This window comes from Berghia stephanieae, chromosome 5, assembly GCF_034508935.2.
Source record: "Berghia stephanieae isolate SIO BIC M18660-M18661 chromosome 5, UCSD_Bste_1.3, whole genome shotgun sequence".
Taxonomy (NCBI): domain Eukaryota; kingdom Metazoa; phylum Mollusca; class Gastropoda; order Nudibranchia; family Aeolidiidae; genus Berghia; species Berghia stephanieae.
The window spans coordinates 3,125,136-3,142,635 of record NC_088364.1 but is presented as its reverse complement, the minus strand read 5'-3'; the positions used below and the strand labels follow the sequence as shown (position 1 = coordinate 3,142,635).

At 40.1% G+C, this 17,500-nt stretch overlaps 1 protein-coding gene across 1 annotated transcript in view; it reads right to left on the bottom strand.

The window, feature by feature from the left end:
- The window catches only part of LOC144972240 (calcium-activated potassium channel slowpoke-like), a 273,230-nt gene that overhangs the window by 74,950 nt on the left and 180,780 nt on the right, over positions 1-17,500 (bottom strand). The window contains 5 exon segments of the mRNA XM_078913285.1: positions 7,004-7,156; positions 8,097-8,202; positions 8,850-8,960; positions 13,529-13,620; positions 14,221-14,391. Of these exon segments, the coding sequence (XP_078769411.1) occupies positions 7,004-7,156; positions 8,097-8,202; positions 8,850-8,960; positions 13,529-13,620; positions 14,221-14,391 (633 nt within the window).

The following is a 17,500-nucleotide window of genomic DNA, read 5'->3' as shown; positions in this document are numbered from 1 at the left end:
ACCTTTGGATCGGACGCTAATCTATTGTAAAGTACTTTCAGCCAGATCTAACAGACCCAGCTTGAAATATTCAGGAGATATGCCTGGGAGATAAGAAATTGACAAAACTTGTTACCCTTTGGATCGGACGCTAATCTATTGTAAAGTACTTTCAGCCAGATCTAACGGACCCAGCTTGGAATATTCAGGAGATACGCTTTGGAGATAAGAAATTGACCAAACGTGTTACCCTTTGGATCGGACGCTAATCTATTGTAAAGTACTTTGAGCCAGATCTAACGACCCAGCTTGGAATATTCAGGAGATACGGCTGGAGATAAGACATTGACCAAAACGTGTTACCCTTTGATCGGACGCTAATCTATTGCAAATTATTTCAGCCAGATCTAACGGACCCAGCTTGGAATATTCAGGAGATACGCCTTGGAGATAAGAAATTGACCATACGTGTTACCCTTTGGATCGGCGCTAATCTATTGTAAAGTACTTTCAGCCAGATCTAACAGACCCAGCTTGGAATATTCAGGAGATACGCCTTGGAGATAAGAAATTGACAAAACTTGTTACCCTTTGGATCGGATGCTAATCTATTGTAAAGTACTTTCAGCCAGATTTAACAGACCCAGCTTGGAATATTCAGGAGATACGCCTGGGATAAAAGAAATTGACAAAACTGTTACCCTTTGGATCGGACGCTAATCTATTGTAAAGTACTTTCAACCAGATCTAACGACCCTAGCTTGGAATATTCAGGAGATACGCCTGGGAGATAAGAAATTGACAAAACTTGTTACCCTTTGGATCGGACGCTAATCTATTGTAAAGTACTTTCAGCCAGATCTAACAGACCCAGCTTGGAATATTCAGGAGATACGCTGGGAGATAAGAAATTGACAAAACTTGTTACCCTTTTGGATCGGACGCTAATCTATTGTAAAGTCTTTCAGCCAGATCTAACAGACCCAGCTTGGAATATTCAGGAGATACGCCTGGAGATAAGAAATTGACAAAACTTGTATACCCTTTGGATCGGACGCTAATCTATTGTAAAGTACTTTCAGCCAGATCTAACTGGACCCAGCTTGGAATATTCAGGAGATAGCTCTGGGAGATAAGAAATTGACCAAACGTGTTACCCTTTGATCGGACGCTAATCTATTGAAATTATTTCAGCCAGATCTAACGGAACCCAGCTTGGAATATTCAGGAGATATGCCTGGCAGATAAGAAATTGACATAACGTGTTACCCTTTGGATCGGACGCTAATCTATTGTAAAGTACTTTCAGCCAGATCTAACAGACCCAGCTTGGAATATTCAGGAGATACTGCCTGGCAGATAAGAAATTGACATACGTTTACCCTTTGGATCGGACGCTAATCTATTGTAAAGTACTTTCAGCCAGATCTAACGGACCCAGCTTGGAATATTCAGGAGATACGCCTGGGAGAAAAGAAATTGACAAACATGTTACCCTTTGGATCGGACGCTAATCTAATGTAAAGTACTTTCAGCCAGATCTAACGGACCCAGCTTGGAATATTCAGGAGATACGTCTGGGAGATAAGAAATTGACAAAACTTGTTACCCTTTGGATCGGACGCTAATCAATTGTAAAGTACTTTGAGCCAGATCTAACGGACCCAGCTTGGAATATTCAGGAGATACGGCTGGGAGATAAGACATTGAGAAAACGTGTTACCCTTTGGATCGGACGCTAATCTATTGTAAAGTACTTTCAGCCAGATCTAACAGACCCAGCTTGGAATATTCAGGAGATACGCCTTGGAGATAAGAAATTGACAAAACTTGTTACCCTTTGGATCGGACGCTAATCTATTGCAAATTATTTCAGCCAGATCTAACGGACCCAGCTTGGAATATTCAGGAGATACGCGCTTGGAGATAAGAAATTGACCATACGTGTTACCCTTTGGATCGGGCGCTAATCTATTGTAAAGTACTTTCAGCCAGATCTAACAGACCCAGCTTGGAATATTCAGGAGATACGCCTTGGAGATAAGAAATTGACAAAACTTGTTACCCTTTGGATCGGATGCTAATCTATTGTAAAGTACTTTCAGCCAGATTTAACAGACCCAGCTTGGAATATTCAGGAGATACGACTGGGAGATAAGAAATTGACAAAACTTGTTACCCTTTGGATCGGACGCTAATCAATTGTAAAGTACTTTGAGCCAGATCTAACGGACCCAGCTTGGAATATTCAGGAGATACGGCTGGGAGATAAGACATTGAGAAAACGTGTTACCTTTGGATCGGACGCTAATCTATTGTAAAGTACTTTCAGCCAGATCTAACAGACCCAGCTTGGAATATTCAGGAGATACGCCTTGGAGATAAGAAATTGACAAAACTTGTTACCCTTTGGATCGGACGCTAATCTATTGCAAATTATTTCAGCCAGATCTAACGGACCCAGCTTGGAATATTCAGGAGATACGCCTTGGAGATAAGAAATTGACCATACGTGTTACCCTTTGGATCGGACGCTAATCAATTGTAAAGTACTTTGAGCCAGATCTAACGGACCCAGCTTGGAATATTCAGGAGATACGGCTGGGAGATAAGACATTGACCAAACGTGTTACCCTTTTGATCGGACGCTAATCTATTGCAAATTATTTCAGCCAGATCTAACGGACCCAGCTTGGAATATTCAGGAGATACGCCTTGGAGATAAGAAAATTGACCATACGTGTTACCCTTTGGATCGGGCGCTAATCTATTGTAAAGTACTTTCAGCCAGATCTAACAGACCCAGCTTGGAATATTCAGGAGATACGCCTTGGAGATAAGAAATTGACAAAACTTGTTACCCTTTGGATCGGATGCTAATCTATTGTAAAGTACTTTCAGCCAGATTTAACAGACCCAGCTTGGAATATTCAGGAGATACGCCTGGGAGATAAGAAATTGACAAAACTTGTTACCCTTTGGATCGGACGCTAATCAATTGTAAAGTACTTTGAGCCAGATCTAACGGACCCAGCTTGGAATATTCAGGAGATACGCCTGGCAGATAAGAAATTGACAAAACCTGTTACCCTTTGGATCGGACGCTAATCTATTGTAAAGTACTTTCAGCCAGATCTAACGGACCCAGCTTGGAATATTCAGGAGATACGTCTGGGAGATAAGAAATTGACCAAACGTGTTACCCTTTTGATCGGACGCTAATCTATTGCAAATTATTTCAGCCAGATCTAACGGACCCAGCTTGGAATATTCAGGAGATATGCCTGGCAGATAAGAAATTGACCATACGTGTTACCCTTTGGATCGGACGCTAATCTATTGTAAAGTACTTTCAGCCAGATCTAACAGACCCAGCTTGGAATATTCAGGAGATATGCCTGGCAGATAAGAAATTGACCATACGTGTTACCCTTTGGATCGGACGCTAATCTATTGTAAAGTACTTTCAACCAGATCTAACAGAGCCAGCTTGGAATATTCAGGAGATACGGCTGGGAGATAAGACATTGAGAAAACTTGTTGCCCTTTGGATCGGACGCTAATCTATTGTAAAGTACTTTCAACCAGATCTAACAGACCCAGCTTGGAATATTCAGGAGATACGCCTGGCAGATAAGAAATTGACCATACGTGTTACCCTTTGGATCGGGCGCTAATCTATTGTAAAGTACTTTCAGCCAGATCTAACAGACCCAGCTTGGAATATTCAGGAGATACGCCTTGGAGATAAGAAATTGACAAAACTTGTTACCCTTTGGATCGGATGCTAATCTATTGTAAAGTACTTTCAGCCAGATTTAACAGACCCAGCTTGGAATATTCAGGAGATACGACTGGGAGATAAGAAATTGACAAAACTTGTTACCCTTTGGATCGGACGCTAATCAATTGTAAAGTACTTTGAGCCAGATCTAACGGACCCAGCTTGGAATATTCAGGAGATACGGCTGGGAGATAAGACATTGAGAAAACGTGTTACCCTTTGGATCGGACGCTAATCTATTGTAAAGTACTTTCAGCCAGATCTAACAGACCCAGCTTGGAATATTCAGGAGATACGCCTTGGAGATAAGAAATTGACAAAACTTGTTACCCTTTGGATCGGACGCTAATCTATTGCAAATTATTTCAGCCAGATCTAACGGACCCAGCTTGGAATATTCAGGAGATACGCCTTGGAGATAAGAAATTGACCATACGTGTTACCCTTTGGATCGGACGCTAATCAATTGTAAAGTACTTTGAGCCAGATCTAACGGACCCAGCTTGGAATATTCAGGAGATACGGCTGGGAGATAAGACATTGACCAAACGTGTTACCCTTTTGATCGGACGCTAATCTATTGCAAATTATTTCAGCCAGATCTAACGGACCCAGCTTGGAATATTCAGGAGATACGCCTTGGAGATAAGAAATTGACCATACGTGTTACCCTTTGGATCGGCGCGTAATCTATTGTAAAGTACTTTCAGCCAGATCTAACAGACCCAGCTTGGAATATTCAGGAGATACGCCTTGGAGATAAGAAATTGACAAAACTTGTTACCCTTTGGATCGGATGCTAATCTATTGTAAAGTACTTTCAGCCAGATTTAACAGACCCAGCTTGGAATATTCAGGAGATACGCCTGGGAGATAAGAAATTGACAAAACTTGTTACCCTTTGGATCGGACGCTAATCAATTGTAAAGTACTTTGAGCCAGATCTAACGGACCCAGCTTGGAATATTCAGGAGATACGCCTGGCAGATAAGAAATTGACAAAACCTGTTACCCTTTGGATCGGACGCTAATCTATTGTAAAGTACTTTCAGCCAGATCTAACGGACCCAGCTTGGAATATTCAGGAGATACGTCTGGGAGATAAGAAATTGACCAAACGTGTTACCCTTTTGATCGGACGCTAATCTATTGCAAATTATTTCAGCCAGATCTAACGGACCCAGCTTGGAATATTCAGGAGATATGCCTGGCAGATAAGAAATTGACCATACGTGTTACCCTTTGGATCGGACGCTAATCTATTGTAAAGTACTTTCAGCCAGATCTAACAGACCCAGCTTGGAATATTCAGGAGATATGCCTGGCAGATAAGAAATTGACCATACGTGTTACCCTTTGGATCGGACGCTAATCTATTGTAAAGTACTTTCAACCAGATCTAACAGAGCCAGCTTGGAATATTCAGGAGATACGGCTGGGAGATAAGACATTGAGAAAACTTGTTGCCCTTTGGATCGGACGCTAATCTATTGTAAAGTACTTTCAACCAGATCTAACAGACCCAGCTTGGAATATTCAGGAGATACGCCTGGCAGATAAGAAATTGACAAAACCTGTTACCCTTTGGATCGGACGCTAATCTATTGTAAAGTACTTTCAGCCAGATCTAACAGACCCAGCTTGGAATATTCAGGAGATACGTCTGGGAGATAAGAAATTGACCAAACGTGTTACCCTTTTGATCGGACGCTAATCTATTGCAAATTATTTCAGCCAGATCTAACGGACCCAGCTTGGAATATTCAGGAGATACGCTTGGCAGATAAGAAATTGACCAAATGTGTTACCCTTTGGATCGGACGCTAATCTATTGTAAAGTACTTTCAGCCAGATCTAACGGACCCAGCTTGGAATATTCAGGAGATACGTCTGGGAGATAAGAAATTGACCAAACGTGTTACCCTTTTGATCGGACGCTAATCTATTGCAAATTATTTCAGCCAGATCTAACGGACCCAGCTTGGAATATTCAGGAGATACGCTTGGCAGATAAGAAATTGACCATACGTGTTACCCTTTGGATCGGACGCTAATCTATTGTAAAGTACTTTCAACCAGATCTAACAGAGCCAGCTTGGAATATTCAGGAGATACGGCTGGGAGATAAGAAATTGACCAAATGTGTTACCCTTTGGATCGGACGCTAATCTATTGTAAAGTACTTTCAGCCAGATCTAACGGACCCAGCTTGGAATATTCAGGAGATACGTCTGGGAGATAAGAAATTGACCAAACTTGTTACCCTTTGGATCGGACGCTAATCTATTGTAAAGTACTTTCAACCAGATCTAACAGACCCAGCTTGGAATATTCAGGAGATACGCCTGGCAGATAAGAAATTGACCAAACGTGTTACCCTTTGGATCGGACGCTAATCTATTGTAAAGTACTTTCAGCCAGATCTAACGGACCCAGCTTGGAATATTCAGGAGATACGTCTGGGAGAAATTGTCATAAACCAGGTAGTAGTCGTCCAGAGCCATTAGGCCCATGGAGCTGAAGTTTATCCCTGTTTCGACAGCGTGAAACAGACAATTGCAATTACTTGTTATCCTTTGGATAGGATGCTAATTTTTTAAAAATCTCGACTGCACCCGGGATTGTTCGGGGTCCCTTTGTGTGCCAAGCGAGTGCTCTACCAACTGAGCTATCAGAACCCCCAATCAAAAACTAAACAGAAGTTTAGGCAGAAGAAGTCAGAGTTTATCCTGGATTCTATAACATGGAATGGACGATAGAAATTGCTTGTTACCCCTTGGAGAGGGTGCTAATCTATTGCAAAGTACTTTCCACTAGATCTAACAGACCCAGCTACTCAATCACCACTGGGGCTCTGGAAAAAGTCTCGATTACATCTGGGATTTGATCACGGTTCCTTTGCTTGTGAAGCGAGTGCTCTACCAACAGCAACACGTCACATGCAGGACAAAACATGACGCCTGTCGGACAGAGACAACGTTGTTAACGGCCAGGCACTCATTTTACACCTGAGTACAGTACGACAATGTGAGACCCCGTAAAGAGCTTTGAGAACATTTAGTGGATATTGCGCTAAATAAAAAGCTCCGTTAAGCTCAATTAAGGTGTGCATACAGTTTTGTGTGTTGGTATGATATAACCGGCTGGCGGCAGTTATGAGTTTTTTTTTCAAAACTAAACGCATAGCATCAATGATTGATGAAATCAAATCAGACGTGACCAAAAGTTTCGTCCAGAGACCTTGTTGTGGTACTGGAGCAGCTGGACGATGACTTTGATGTCCGAATGATAGTTCTTGATGGAGATGACCCTCATGATGTTGGCAGCGTCTTCTTGGTCAGGGTCCTGACAGTATTTGTTGGCTAGGACTAGACACGCGTCGGCCTGCTGGATCTGGGGACAAAATAACACACCGTGAACGATTCAGTCGTGATCAGATATGAATGGAACAGCTTCAAAAAAGGACAAAATGCCAAACAAAAGAAAACAATCATCATCATCATCATTGCCTTTTTCACCCTGGGTCAGGGTATAGGCCACAGACAAACAGTTTCCATCCTTCTCTATCCTGAGCTATCTTTTTAATCTCATTCCAGGTCTTACCACTTCTCTGTATATCAGCTTCTTTAATGAAAGCATGAAATACATTACACCAGACCTGCCAACCCTTTCAGATTCCAAAAGTGGAATCAGAAGGTCAGAAAATTGGAATTTGAGACAGAAAATTGGAATTTGAGACAGAAAATAGAAATTTGAGACAGAAAATAGGAATTTGAGACAGAAAATAGGAATATGTCATCAATGGATAATTCCCTATCAACATGACGTCAAGAGCTTTGCCTCCAAACACATAAAAGATCGTATTCTGGCACAGCTGGAAAAACTACGTATTAGATGTGTTAGGTAATGTAATGGGGAAGGGGAAGGGGGGGGGAGTTCAATTCATTTTCCTACTTACCTCCCTTTTGACAATTAAAAAAAAAAAACAAAAAAATATCACCTTTCTATCCACACCTCCCCCCCTTCTCCCCTACGGAGAGCGTGACCTCCTGCCCACCATGGGAGGTCAAAGGACCCCGCACAAAATGAATCAATTGACGACCTACTTCATATTGAAAATGAGTCAAAGAGTGAATCTGAAGCTATGAATAAGAAACTATATCAAAATAGAATGAGAGGGTATAATATAAATAAAGAATGTAGAGTGTGTGTGTGTGTGTGTGTGTAAGAGAGAGAGAAAGAGAGAGGAGAGAGAGAGAGAGGAGAGAGAGAGAGAGAGAGAGAGAGAGAGAGAGAGAGGAGGGGGGGGGGTAAGAGTAAAAGAGAGATTTACCTTGACCCTTCCAAGGTCATTGGCGTCCATGACTGACCCCCAAAAATATTCCACTTGAGTAAAATGTCTTTTTAACAAACCTTCCAACTCCAGGTCAGGTAGACCCCTGGAATGACGTGGGGGGGGGGGGGGGGGGGGGGGGGAGTGGTGAAAGTGATGGGGGAATGGGGAGTGGTGGAAGGCGGGGAGGGGAGAGAATGCATTGAAGGGAACTGGTTGAATGGTTTATGACATGAACAAAGCTCCATCCAATAAAACAACAAGGAGATATACAACGAGCGTCTTTCTGCGTGCAAATCTGAATGTTAGTAATTCCTCTTTAAAAGCATCATCACAGCCACCACCACCACCACCATCATCATCATCATCACCATCACCATCATCATCATCATCATCATCATCATCATCATCATCATCATCATCATCACCGCCATCACGACCACCACCACCACCACCACCACCACCATCATCATCATCACCATCACCACCGCAACCACCACAACAATAACAACAACATCCACAACCCCCACCACCACCACAACAATAACAACATCCACAACTCCCACCACCACCATAACAATAACAACAACATCCACAACTCCCACCACCACCGCAACAATAACAACAACATCCACAACCCCCGCCATCACAACAAGAACAACAACAAAAACAACAAAATCCAAAACCCTCACCACAACAACAACAACAACAACAATAACAGCAACAACAACAACAACAACAACAACAACTTACTTGTGAAGGAAAACGATTTCCACATCAACATCCTCCCTGTCTTTGTGCAGAAAATCCTTCAGAAAATTGGAGACGGAGTCGAAGGTAATGTAACCACACACCACCACGTGACTGGCCAAATAGATACAAACAAATATGTTCTAGCACATCCACATACACACTACATTATTCATATTCATGTCATGTTGACATATGTAACCACACACCACCACGTGACTGGCCAAATAGATACAAACAAATATGTTCTAGCACATCCACATACACACTACATTATTCATACTCATGTCATGTTGACATATGTAACCACACACCACCACGTGACTGGCCAAATAGATACAAACAAATATGTTCTAGCACATCCACATACACACTACATTATTCATATTCATGTCATGTTGACATATGTAACCACACACCACCACGTGACTGGCCAAATAGATACAAACAAATATGTTCTAGCACATCCACATACACACTACATTATTCATATTCATGTCATGTTGACATATGTAACCACACACCACCACGTGACTGGCCAAATAGATACAAACAAATATGTTCTAGCACATCCACATACACACTACATTATTCATATTCATGTCATGTTGACATATGTAACCACACACCACCACGTGACTGGCCAAATAGATACAAACAAATATGTTCTAGCACATCCACATACACACTACATTATTCATACTCATGTCATGTTGACATATGTAACCACACACCACCACGTGACTGGCCAAATAGATACAAACAAATATGTTCTAGCACATCCACATACACACTACATTATTCATATTCATGTCATGTTGACATATGTAACCACACACCACCACGTGACTGGCCAAATAGATACAAACAAATATGTTCTAGCACATCCACATACACACTACATTATTCATATTCATGTCATGTTGACATATGTAACCACACACCACCACGTGACTGGCCAAATAGATACAAACAAATATGTTCTAGCACATCCACATACACACTACATTATTCATATTCATGTCATGTTGACATATGTAACCACACACCACCACGTGACTGGCCAAATAGATACAAACAAATATGTTCTAGCACATCCACATACACACTACATTATTCATACTCATGTCATGTTGACATATGTAACCACACACCACCACGTGACTGGCCAAATAGATACAAACAAATATGCTCTAGCACATCCACATACACACTACATTATTCATATTCATGTCATGTTGACATATGTAACCACACACCACCACGTGACTGGCCAAATAGATACAAACAAATATGTTCTAGCACATCCACATACACACTACATTATTCATATCATGTCATGTTGACATATGTAACCACACACCACCACGTGACTGGCCAAATAGATACAAACAAATATGTTCTAGCACATCCACATACACACTACATTATTCATATTCATGTCATGTTGACATATGTAACCACACACCACCACGTGACTGGCCAAATAGATACAAACAAATATGTTCTAGCACATCCACATACACACTACATTATTCATATTCATGTCATGTTGACATATGTAACCACACACCACCACGTGACTGGCCAAATAGATACAAATATGTTCTAGCACATCCACATACACACTACATTATTCATACTCATGTCATGTTGACATATGTAACCACACACCACCACGTGACTGGCCAAATAGATACAAACAAATATGTTCTAGCACATCCACATACACACTACATTATTCATACTCATGTCATGTTGACATATGTAACCACACACCACCACGTGACTGGCCAAATAGATACAAACAAATATGTTCTAGCACATCCACATACACACTACATTATTCATACTCATGTCATGTTGACATATGTAACCACACACCACCACGTGACTGGCCAAATAGATACAAACAAATATGTTCTAGCACATCCACATACACACTACATTATTCATATTCATGTCATGTTGACATATGTAACCACACACCACCACGTGACTGGCCAAATAGATACAAACAAATATGTTCTAGCACATCCACATACACACTACATTATTCATACTCATGTCATGTTGACATATGTAACCACACACCACCACGTGACTGGCCAAATAGATACAAACAAATATGTTCTAGCACATCCACATACACACTACATTATTCATACTCATGTCATGTTGACATATGTAACCACACACCACCACGTGACTGGCCAAATAGATACAAACAAATATGTTCTAGCACATCCACATACACACTACATTATTCATATTCATGTCATGTTGACATATGTAACCACACACCACCACGTGACTGGCCAAATAGATACAAACAAATATGTTCTAGCACATCCACATACACACTACATTATTCATACTCATGTCATGTTGACATATGTAACCACACACCACCACGTGACTGGCCAAATAGATACAAACAAATATGTTCTAGCACATCCACATACACACTACATTATTCATATTCATGTCATGTTGACATATGTAACCACACACCACCACGTGACTGGCCAAATAGATACAAACAAATATGTTCTAGCACATCCACATACACACTACATTATTCATACTCATGTCATGTTGACATATGTAACCACACACCACCACGTGACTGGCCAAATAGATACAAACAAATATGTTCTAGCACATCCACATACACACTACATTATTCATATTCATGTCATGTTGACATATGTAACCACACACCACCACGTGACTGGCCAAATAGATACAAACAAATATGTTCTAGCACATCCACATACACACTACATTATTCATACTCATTATTCAACTATGACGTATCTATTAAGAAATGACAGGGTTTTCCAATGAGAGGGCTGGAATAAAGACTGTTATGTGCGGCTATGTGGTCTTGTGGTATGACACTCGCTTTCCGATTAGAAGGTCCTTTGTTCGAGCCCATCTCGCACATAGTTCCGTCCTTGGAAAAAACTCTTTACTCACATTCTCCCACGGTACTCAGGTGTGAAAAGAGTACCAGGCCGTCAACATCATTGTCTCTGTGTAAAAAAATGTGTAATATCGCCTAACAGGCGTCATGTCTCGTTCTACGTGTTGCTGTTGGTCAGGGACCCTTTGTAAAGCGCTTTGAGCACATTTAATGGATATTGCCCTATATGAAAGCTCTTTTTTTTGTTTAATTCACCCTAATAGAGGAAAACCCTATCGTTACTTTGTCAAAACTTGTCATTGTCGAATAAATGTTTTGAACCCTTTGAATAAAATTTCCATTCAACGATTGCAAAATATTTTCCCTCATTTTATTGGCTTAAACCGACATGCACCTATTTGTAGGTCTGATAATCCAAATCCTTATGGGCCCATTCTGTAATGGAAATCTAAAAAAAAAAATATGACGCAAATAATTGTCCATTACAACAATGTTAAACTAGGCCCATAAGTGGGTTTGGATGTCAGACCTGTATATATGTACACGTTGGCTTAAATATAGTTTTTATTAAAGTGAATTATGAAAGAAAGTTTAAAGGGCAAAGTTCAAGGCAGAGCATGGGTGGAGAATGTGAAAAGCTGGAGAGGACTTGAGTGATTCAATACATAATCAACCAATAGATTTTTGACCAATCAAAACATGGAATTTGTGACACACCTTCACACATGCTCGGACAAACATAGTTGGTTGTTTATAAACAATAACGTGAACGAATTCGACCTCCATCTGATCGTTGTTATTGTTTTTATATTGACAAATGGGTGATTAGTTATCACACGATTTTCTCGATCATATTATAAACATTTAAGTTTACACATAGTTTTCCGTGCTGATTCTACTGATCAAGAGGTAGAACAGTGGGTATTTTACTTAACACACACCATCGATAGTAAAACCTGTGTGGTTTGCTGTGTCTACCAATCACTGCCATTGTTTACATTATGACGATTGTCCGAGAGGCGTGGTTATCTACCGGTTAATTGATTCATAACAGTTAACCTGTAGATTATTGACCAATCAAAACATGGAATTTCTGACACACCCTCACACGTGCTCGGACAAACAAAGTTGGTTGTTTATAAACAATAACGTGAATGAAATCGACCTCTCTCTGATCGTTGTTATTGTTTTCATACCGCCAGATGGGTGACTAGTTTCTCGATCAGATTATGAACGTTTAAATTTACACAACGTTTTCCATTCTATTGGTCAAGCGGTAGAACAGTGGGTATTTTTACTTAACACATACCATCGAGAGTGAGACCTGTGTCTACCAATCACTGCCATTGTTTACGTTCTGACGACTGTCCAAGAGGCGTGGTTATGTGGTCTTGTGGTATGACACTCGCTTTCGGATCGGAATGTCCTGGGTTCGAGCCTCGCGTCGGCGCATAGTACAGTCCTTGGAAAAGACTCTATACTCACATTCTCTCACAATACCCAGGTGTAAAATGAGTACCTGGCCGTCAACAGCGTTGCCTCTGTCGCAAAAATTGTAATAGGTGTCATGTCTCGTTCTACAAGTTACGTGTTGCTATTGGTAAGGGACCCTTTGTAAAGCGCTTTGAGCACATTCAGTGGATATTGTGCTATATAAAAGTTTTTTTGAAGTTTTTCTTTTGTTATGTTATCTACCTGTCTATCTATAAATAGAGAGATAAAGCCTTGACAGCATCAAAGGGAGACAACTTACCGTTTCCCCCTTTCCTTCTTATAAGACCCTCCGTATTTTTGCCGCCGGCCCAAGATCTCGGCAATTTCTGGGATAAAACTTGCAAACAAACCCTGGAGTGTGGGGGTAGGAAGGGGGAAGGGTGGGGGGGGGGTGTAGGTGTTTAAATGGTGGTGGTGGTGACGATGATGATGATGATGAAGATGATGATGATGATGAGGAGGAGGAGGAGGAGGAGGAGGAGGAGGAGGAGGAGGAGGAGGAGGAGGAGGAGGAAATGGAGGAGGCGAAGGTGTAAGAGAAGGAGGAGTAAAATGATGATGATGATGATGATGATGTCGATGAAGATGATAACAATGATGATGGTGATGGTGATGATGATGATGAAGTTGATGATGACGATGATGATGATGATGAATTAGATGATAAAAATGATAATGATGCGACATCCTCATCATCCATGGCAATGATCACCAACAAGACAAAATTCCAAAATGATATCTTGACAACAACAACAGAGATAGATGAATCCGTCAATATAAAGAAAACAGAAAGAATGAAAGAAAAAATTAAATAAATAATAAAATAAATAAATAAATAGGTAAATAAATAAATACATTTTTTTAATAAATAAATTTTTAAATAAACAAACAAATACACAAGTAGTAAATAAAATATAAAGAGATAACGAAAATGCCCCCTTTGTTGCTTACGATGGAGATCATGATGAAGATGACGACGAAGGTACGGCCCAACACTGTATTGGCGTGGATGTCACCATACCCGACAGTGGACATGGTCACCAACAGGAAGTACAGACATTCCCAGTACGTCAGCTTCTGCGGGTTGCCGAAATTCTCGAACGGGTCCCCAGAATTCTCCAACTGAAACGAAATTAACGAGCAGACACTACAGATTTTGTTTTTAATAATAATAATAATAATAATAATATAATAATAATAAATAATAATAATAATAATAATAATAATAATAATAATAATAATAATAATAATAATAATAATAATAATAGTAATGATGATGATGATGATGATGATGATGATGATGATGATGATGATGATGATGATGATGAATGATAATAATAATAATAATAATAATAAAATTAATAATAATAATAATAATAAAAATAATAATAATAATAATAATAATAATAATAATAATAATAATAATAATAATAATAATAATAATAATAATAATAATAATAATAATAATAAGAGAAGCGAGGACGAGAGACGCATGCGCACAACCAACATGACGTTCTCTCTCTAATAACTTTCCGCCGGTGACGTCTCAGACTATGGGTGACGTCCAATCAAGGGACGCTACTCTTCCGCTAATCTCATTCCCTATTGGTTGAACTATTGAATACAACTCACGATTCGTTTTCTTTTGCGGCCTAAGACTTGTCTTTTGACGTCATTTTTTGGTCAGGGCCAGGCTATAAGTTAACGATGCCTACGGTCTGATTCGACATTTATCTTTGAGTTGTAACGTGCATAAGTATCCCTATGTATGTCCAATACACTTCTACTTCCATTTTAAATTTGCATCAGCATTCGTATTTTTTCATAATCCCTCTTTAACTTCTGCCTCCATTTTAAACTTGCATAAGCTTTCGTATGTACGTCCAATACACTTCACAATCCCTCTTTAACTTACTTTTATTTGAAACTTGCATAAGCATTCATATTTCTTCATAATCCCTCTTTAACTTCCGCCACCATTTGAAACTTGCATAAAAATAAAATAAAAATAAAATAAAATTCCCTTTATTCATCCCATAGGGGAAATTTTTCTCTAGGGTCTATTCCAAGGGAAGACTGGAATAACCCAGGCGTCAGCCGCAGTTCAAAGCCGCAAATTGAGCTAGGGAGAAGTGACTTGCTCAAGGCCACACATCGCAGCGGCGGGTGATCGAACTCGCTACCTTTCGGGTACGAATCAAAGACCGTACCGCTGAGCCAGGCAGCTCCAATATATATATATGACGCCCTTCCTCCACGGCATCAAAAGATACCGTCGCGTCGGCATTCCACGAAGGAACAAGATGTCTGATGTCAACAGGAATCACCCATGTTGTCCAAAGTGAGCAAATTAGGGGGTTAATAACCTTGGCCAAGGAGAAAACAAAACAAAACGAAAGTGCCTGAAGTGGGGCTCGAACCCGGGACCTTCCGGGTCACAGTGCAAAGCATGCCTTAACCACTCGGCCACTTCATGCCGAAAGAAACAATCAAAACGGCAATCTCAAAGTTTGATGAATGGCGTTTCCGGCTGATTTCTTCCTCGATGGAGGTAGGTCATGATGTATTGAAGGATCCATGCCTAGCAAGAGGAGCTACTACGAGGTAGCGTTAGCTCACCTCTTTCTAGGGTCCATGCACCGAGAGACCGAACGGGATTAAACGCGACGACCGAAAGCTCTATAAATAGACCAGCACTTAGTTTACAGTCTGTGATAATCGTGTGGAAACGCTAATCCCCAGTGGATTATCCACTTCACAGCCTAACACTTTAGACAGGCACGGAATTTATTTTTGTTAATGATCAGAAAACTCGTCCTTCGAACTAATATGGATCGATTTAAACTACCCTCATCTTGGGGGAAAAAAAAAGAAACCCTCAAACCTGGGAACTCGCGAATAAAACTAAAAATTTGATTTTGTTTGGGGGTTGTTTTTTTTGTTTTTTTTATTTTAAAAAAAAAAATGTTTTCTTGTTTTTTATTGTTTTGTTGTTTTTTAATTTATTCTTATTTATTCATTCATTTATTTATTTATTTATTTATTTATTTATTTATTTATTTATTTATTTATTTATTTATTATTTATTATTTATTTATTTATCTATTTATTTACTTATTTATTTATTTATTTATGCATTTATCTATTTATTTATTCATTTATTTATTGTGGTCATTGCCTTGTATCCTAGTCTTCCTGAAACTCATAGCCTGAAACTGACCAAAAGAAAATTACGACAAAAGACAAGATCAGGACCAGAAAAGAAAATAAACCGTGAATTGTATTGGATAGGCAGGGCGGACATTTGGCCTGAGAGGACCACAGCTCTAAGGGTCTCAGCCAGCGACATCTATATGAAGTCCTTGGTCTCAGCACAAGCTTGGGCAGAACACAGCTGTCCTGCATCTTGGTGACCTTCAGCCATAAAGACATCATGAGGGGGAAAGGAGGAGGAGGAGGAGGAGGAGGAGGAGGAGGAGGAGGAGGAGGAGGAGGAGGAGGAGGAGGAGGAGGAGGAGAAGAAGAAGAAGAAGAAGAAGAAGAAGAAGAAGAAGAAGAAGAAGAAGAAGAAGAAGAAGAAGAAGAAGAGAAGAAGAAAGAAGAAGAAGAAAGAAAGAAGAAGAAGAAGAGAGAAGAGAAGAGAGAAGAAGAAAAGAAGAAGAAGAAGAGGAAGAAGAGAGAAGAAGGAAGAGGAGAAGGAGAAGAAGAAGATTAAGAAGAAGAAGAAGAAGAAGAAGAAGAAGAAGAAGAAGAAGAAGAAGAAGAAGAAGAAGAAGAAGAAGAAGAAGAAGAAGAAGAAGAAGAAGAGAAGAAGAAGAGAGAAGAAGAAGAAGAAGAAGAGAAGGAAGAGAGAAGAGGAGAAGAGAAGAGGAGAAGAGAAGAAGAAGAAGAAGAAGAAAGAAGAAGAAGAAGAAGAAGAAGAAGAAGAAGAAGAAGAAGAAGAAGAAGAAGAAGAAGAAGAAGAAGAAGGAAGAGGAGGAGAACGAGGAGAAGAAGAAGAATAAGAATTCGATAGTTCAAACCCATGGACCAGGAGTTTCCTTGAGAAAACAACCGACTAGCAAAGGTTAACACAGCACGTAGTGGGTTAATATCTGAATGACGTACGATAATAATAATCGTTCTGAGAAGTTAATTGGGCGTGGTGTTTTGATCCGCTAAAAACGACGTGCACAGATATACAGGTCTGACACCCGAGCTCCCTTATGGGCCTAGTTTAACATTGTTGTAT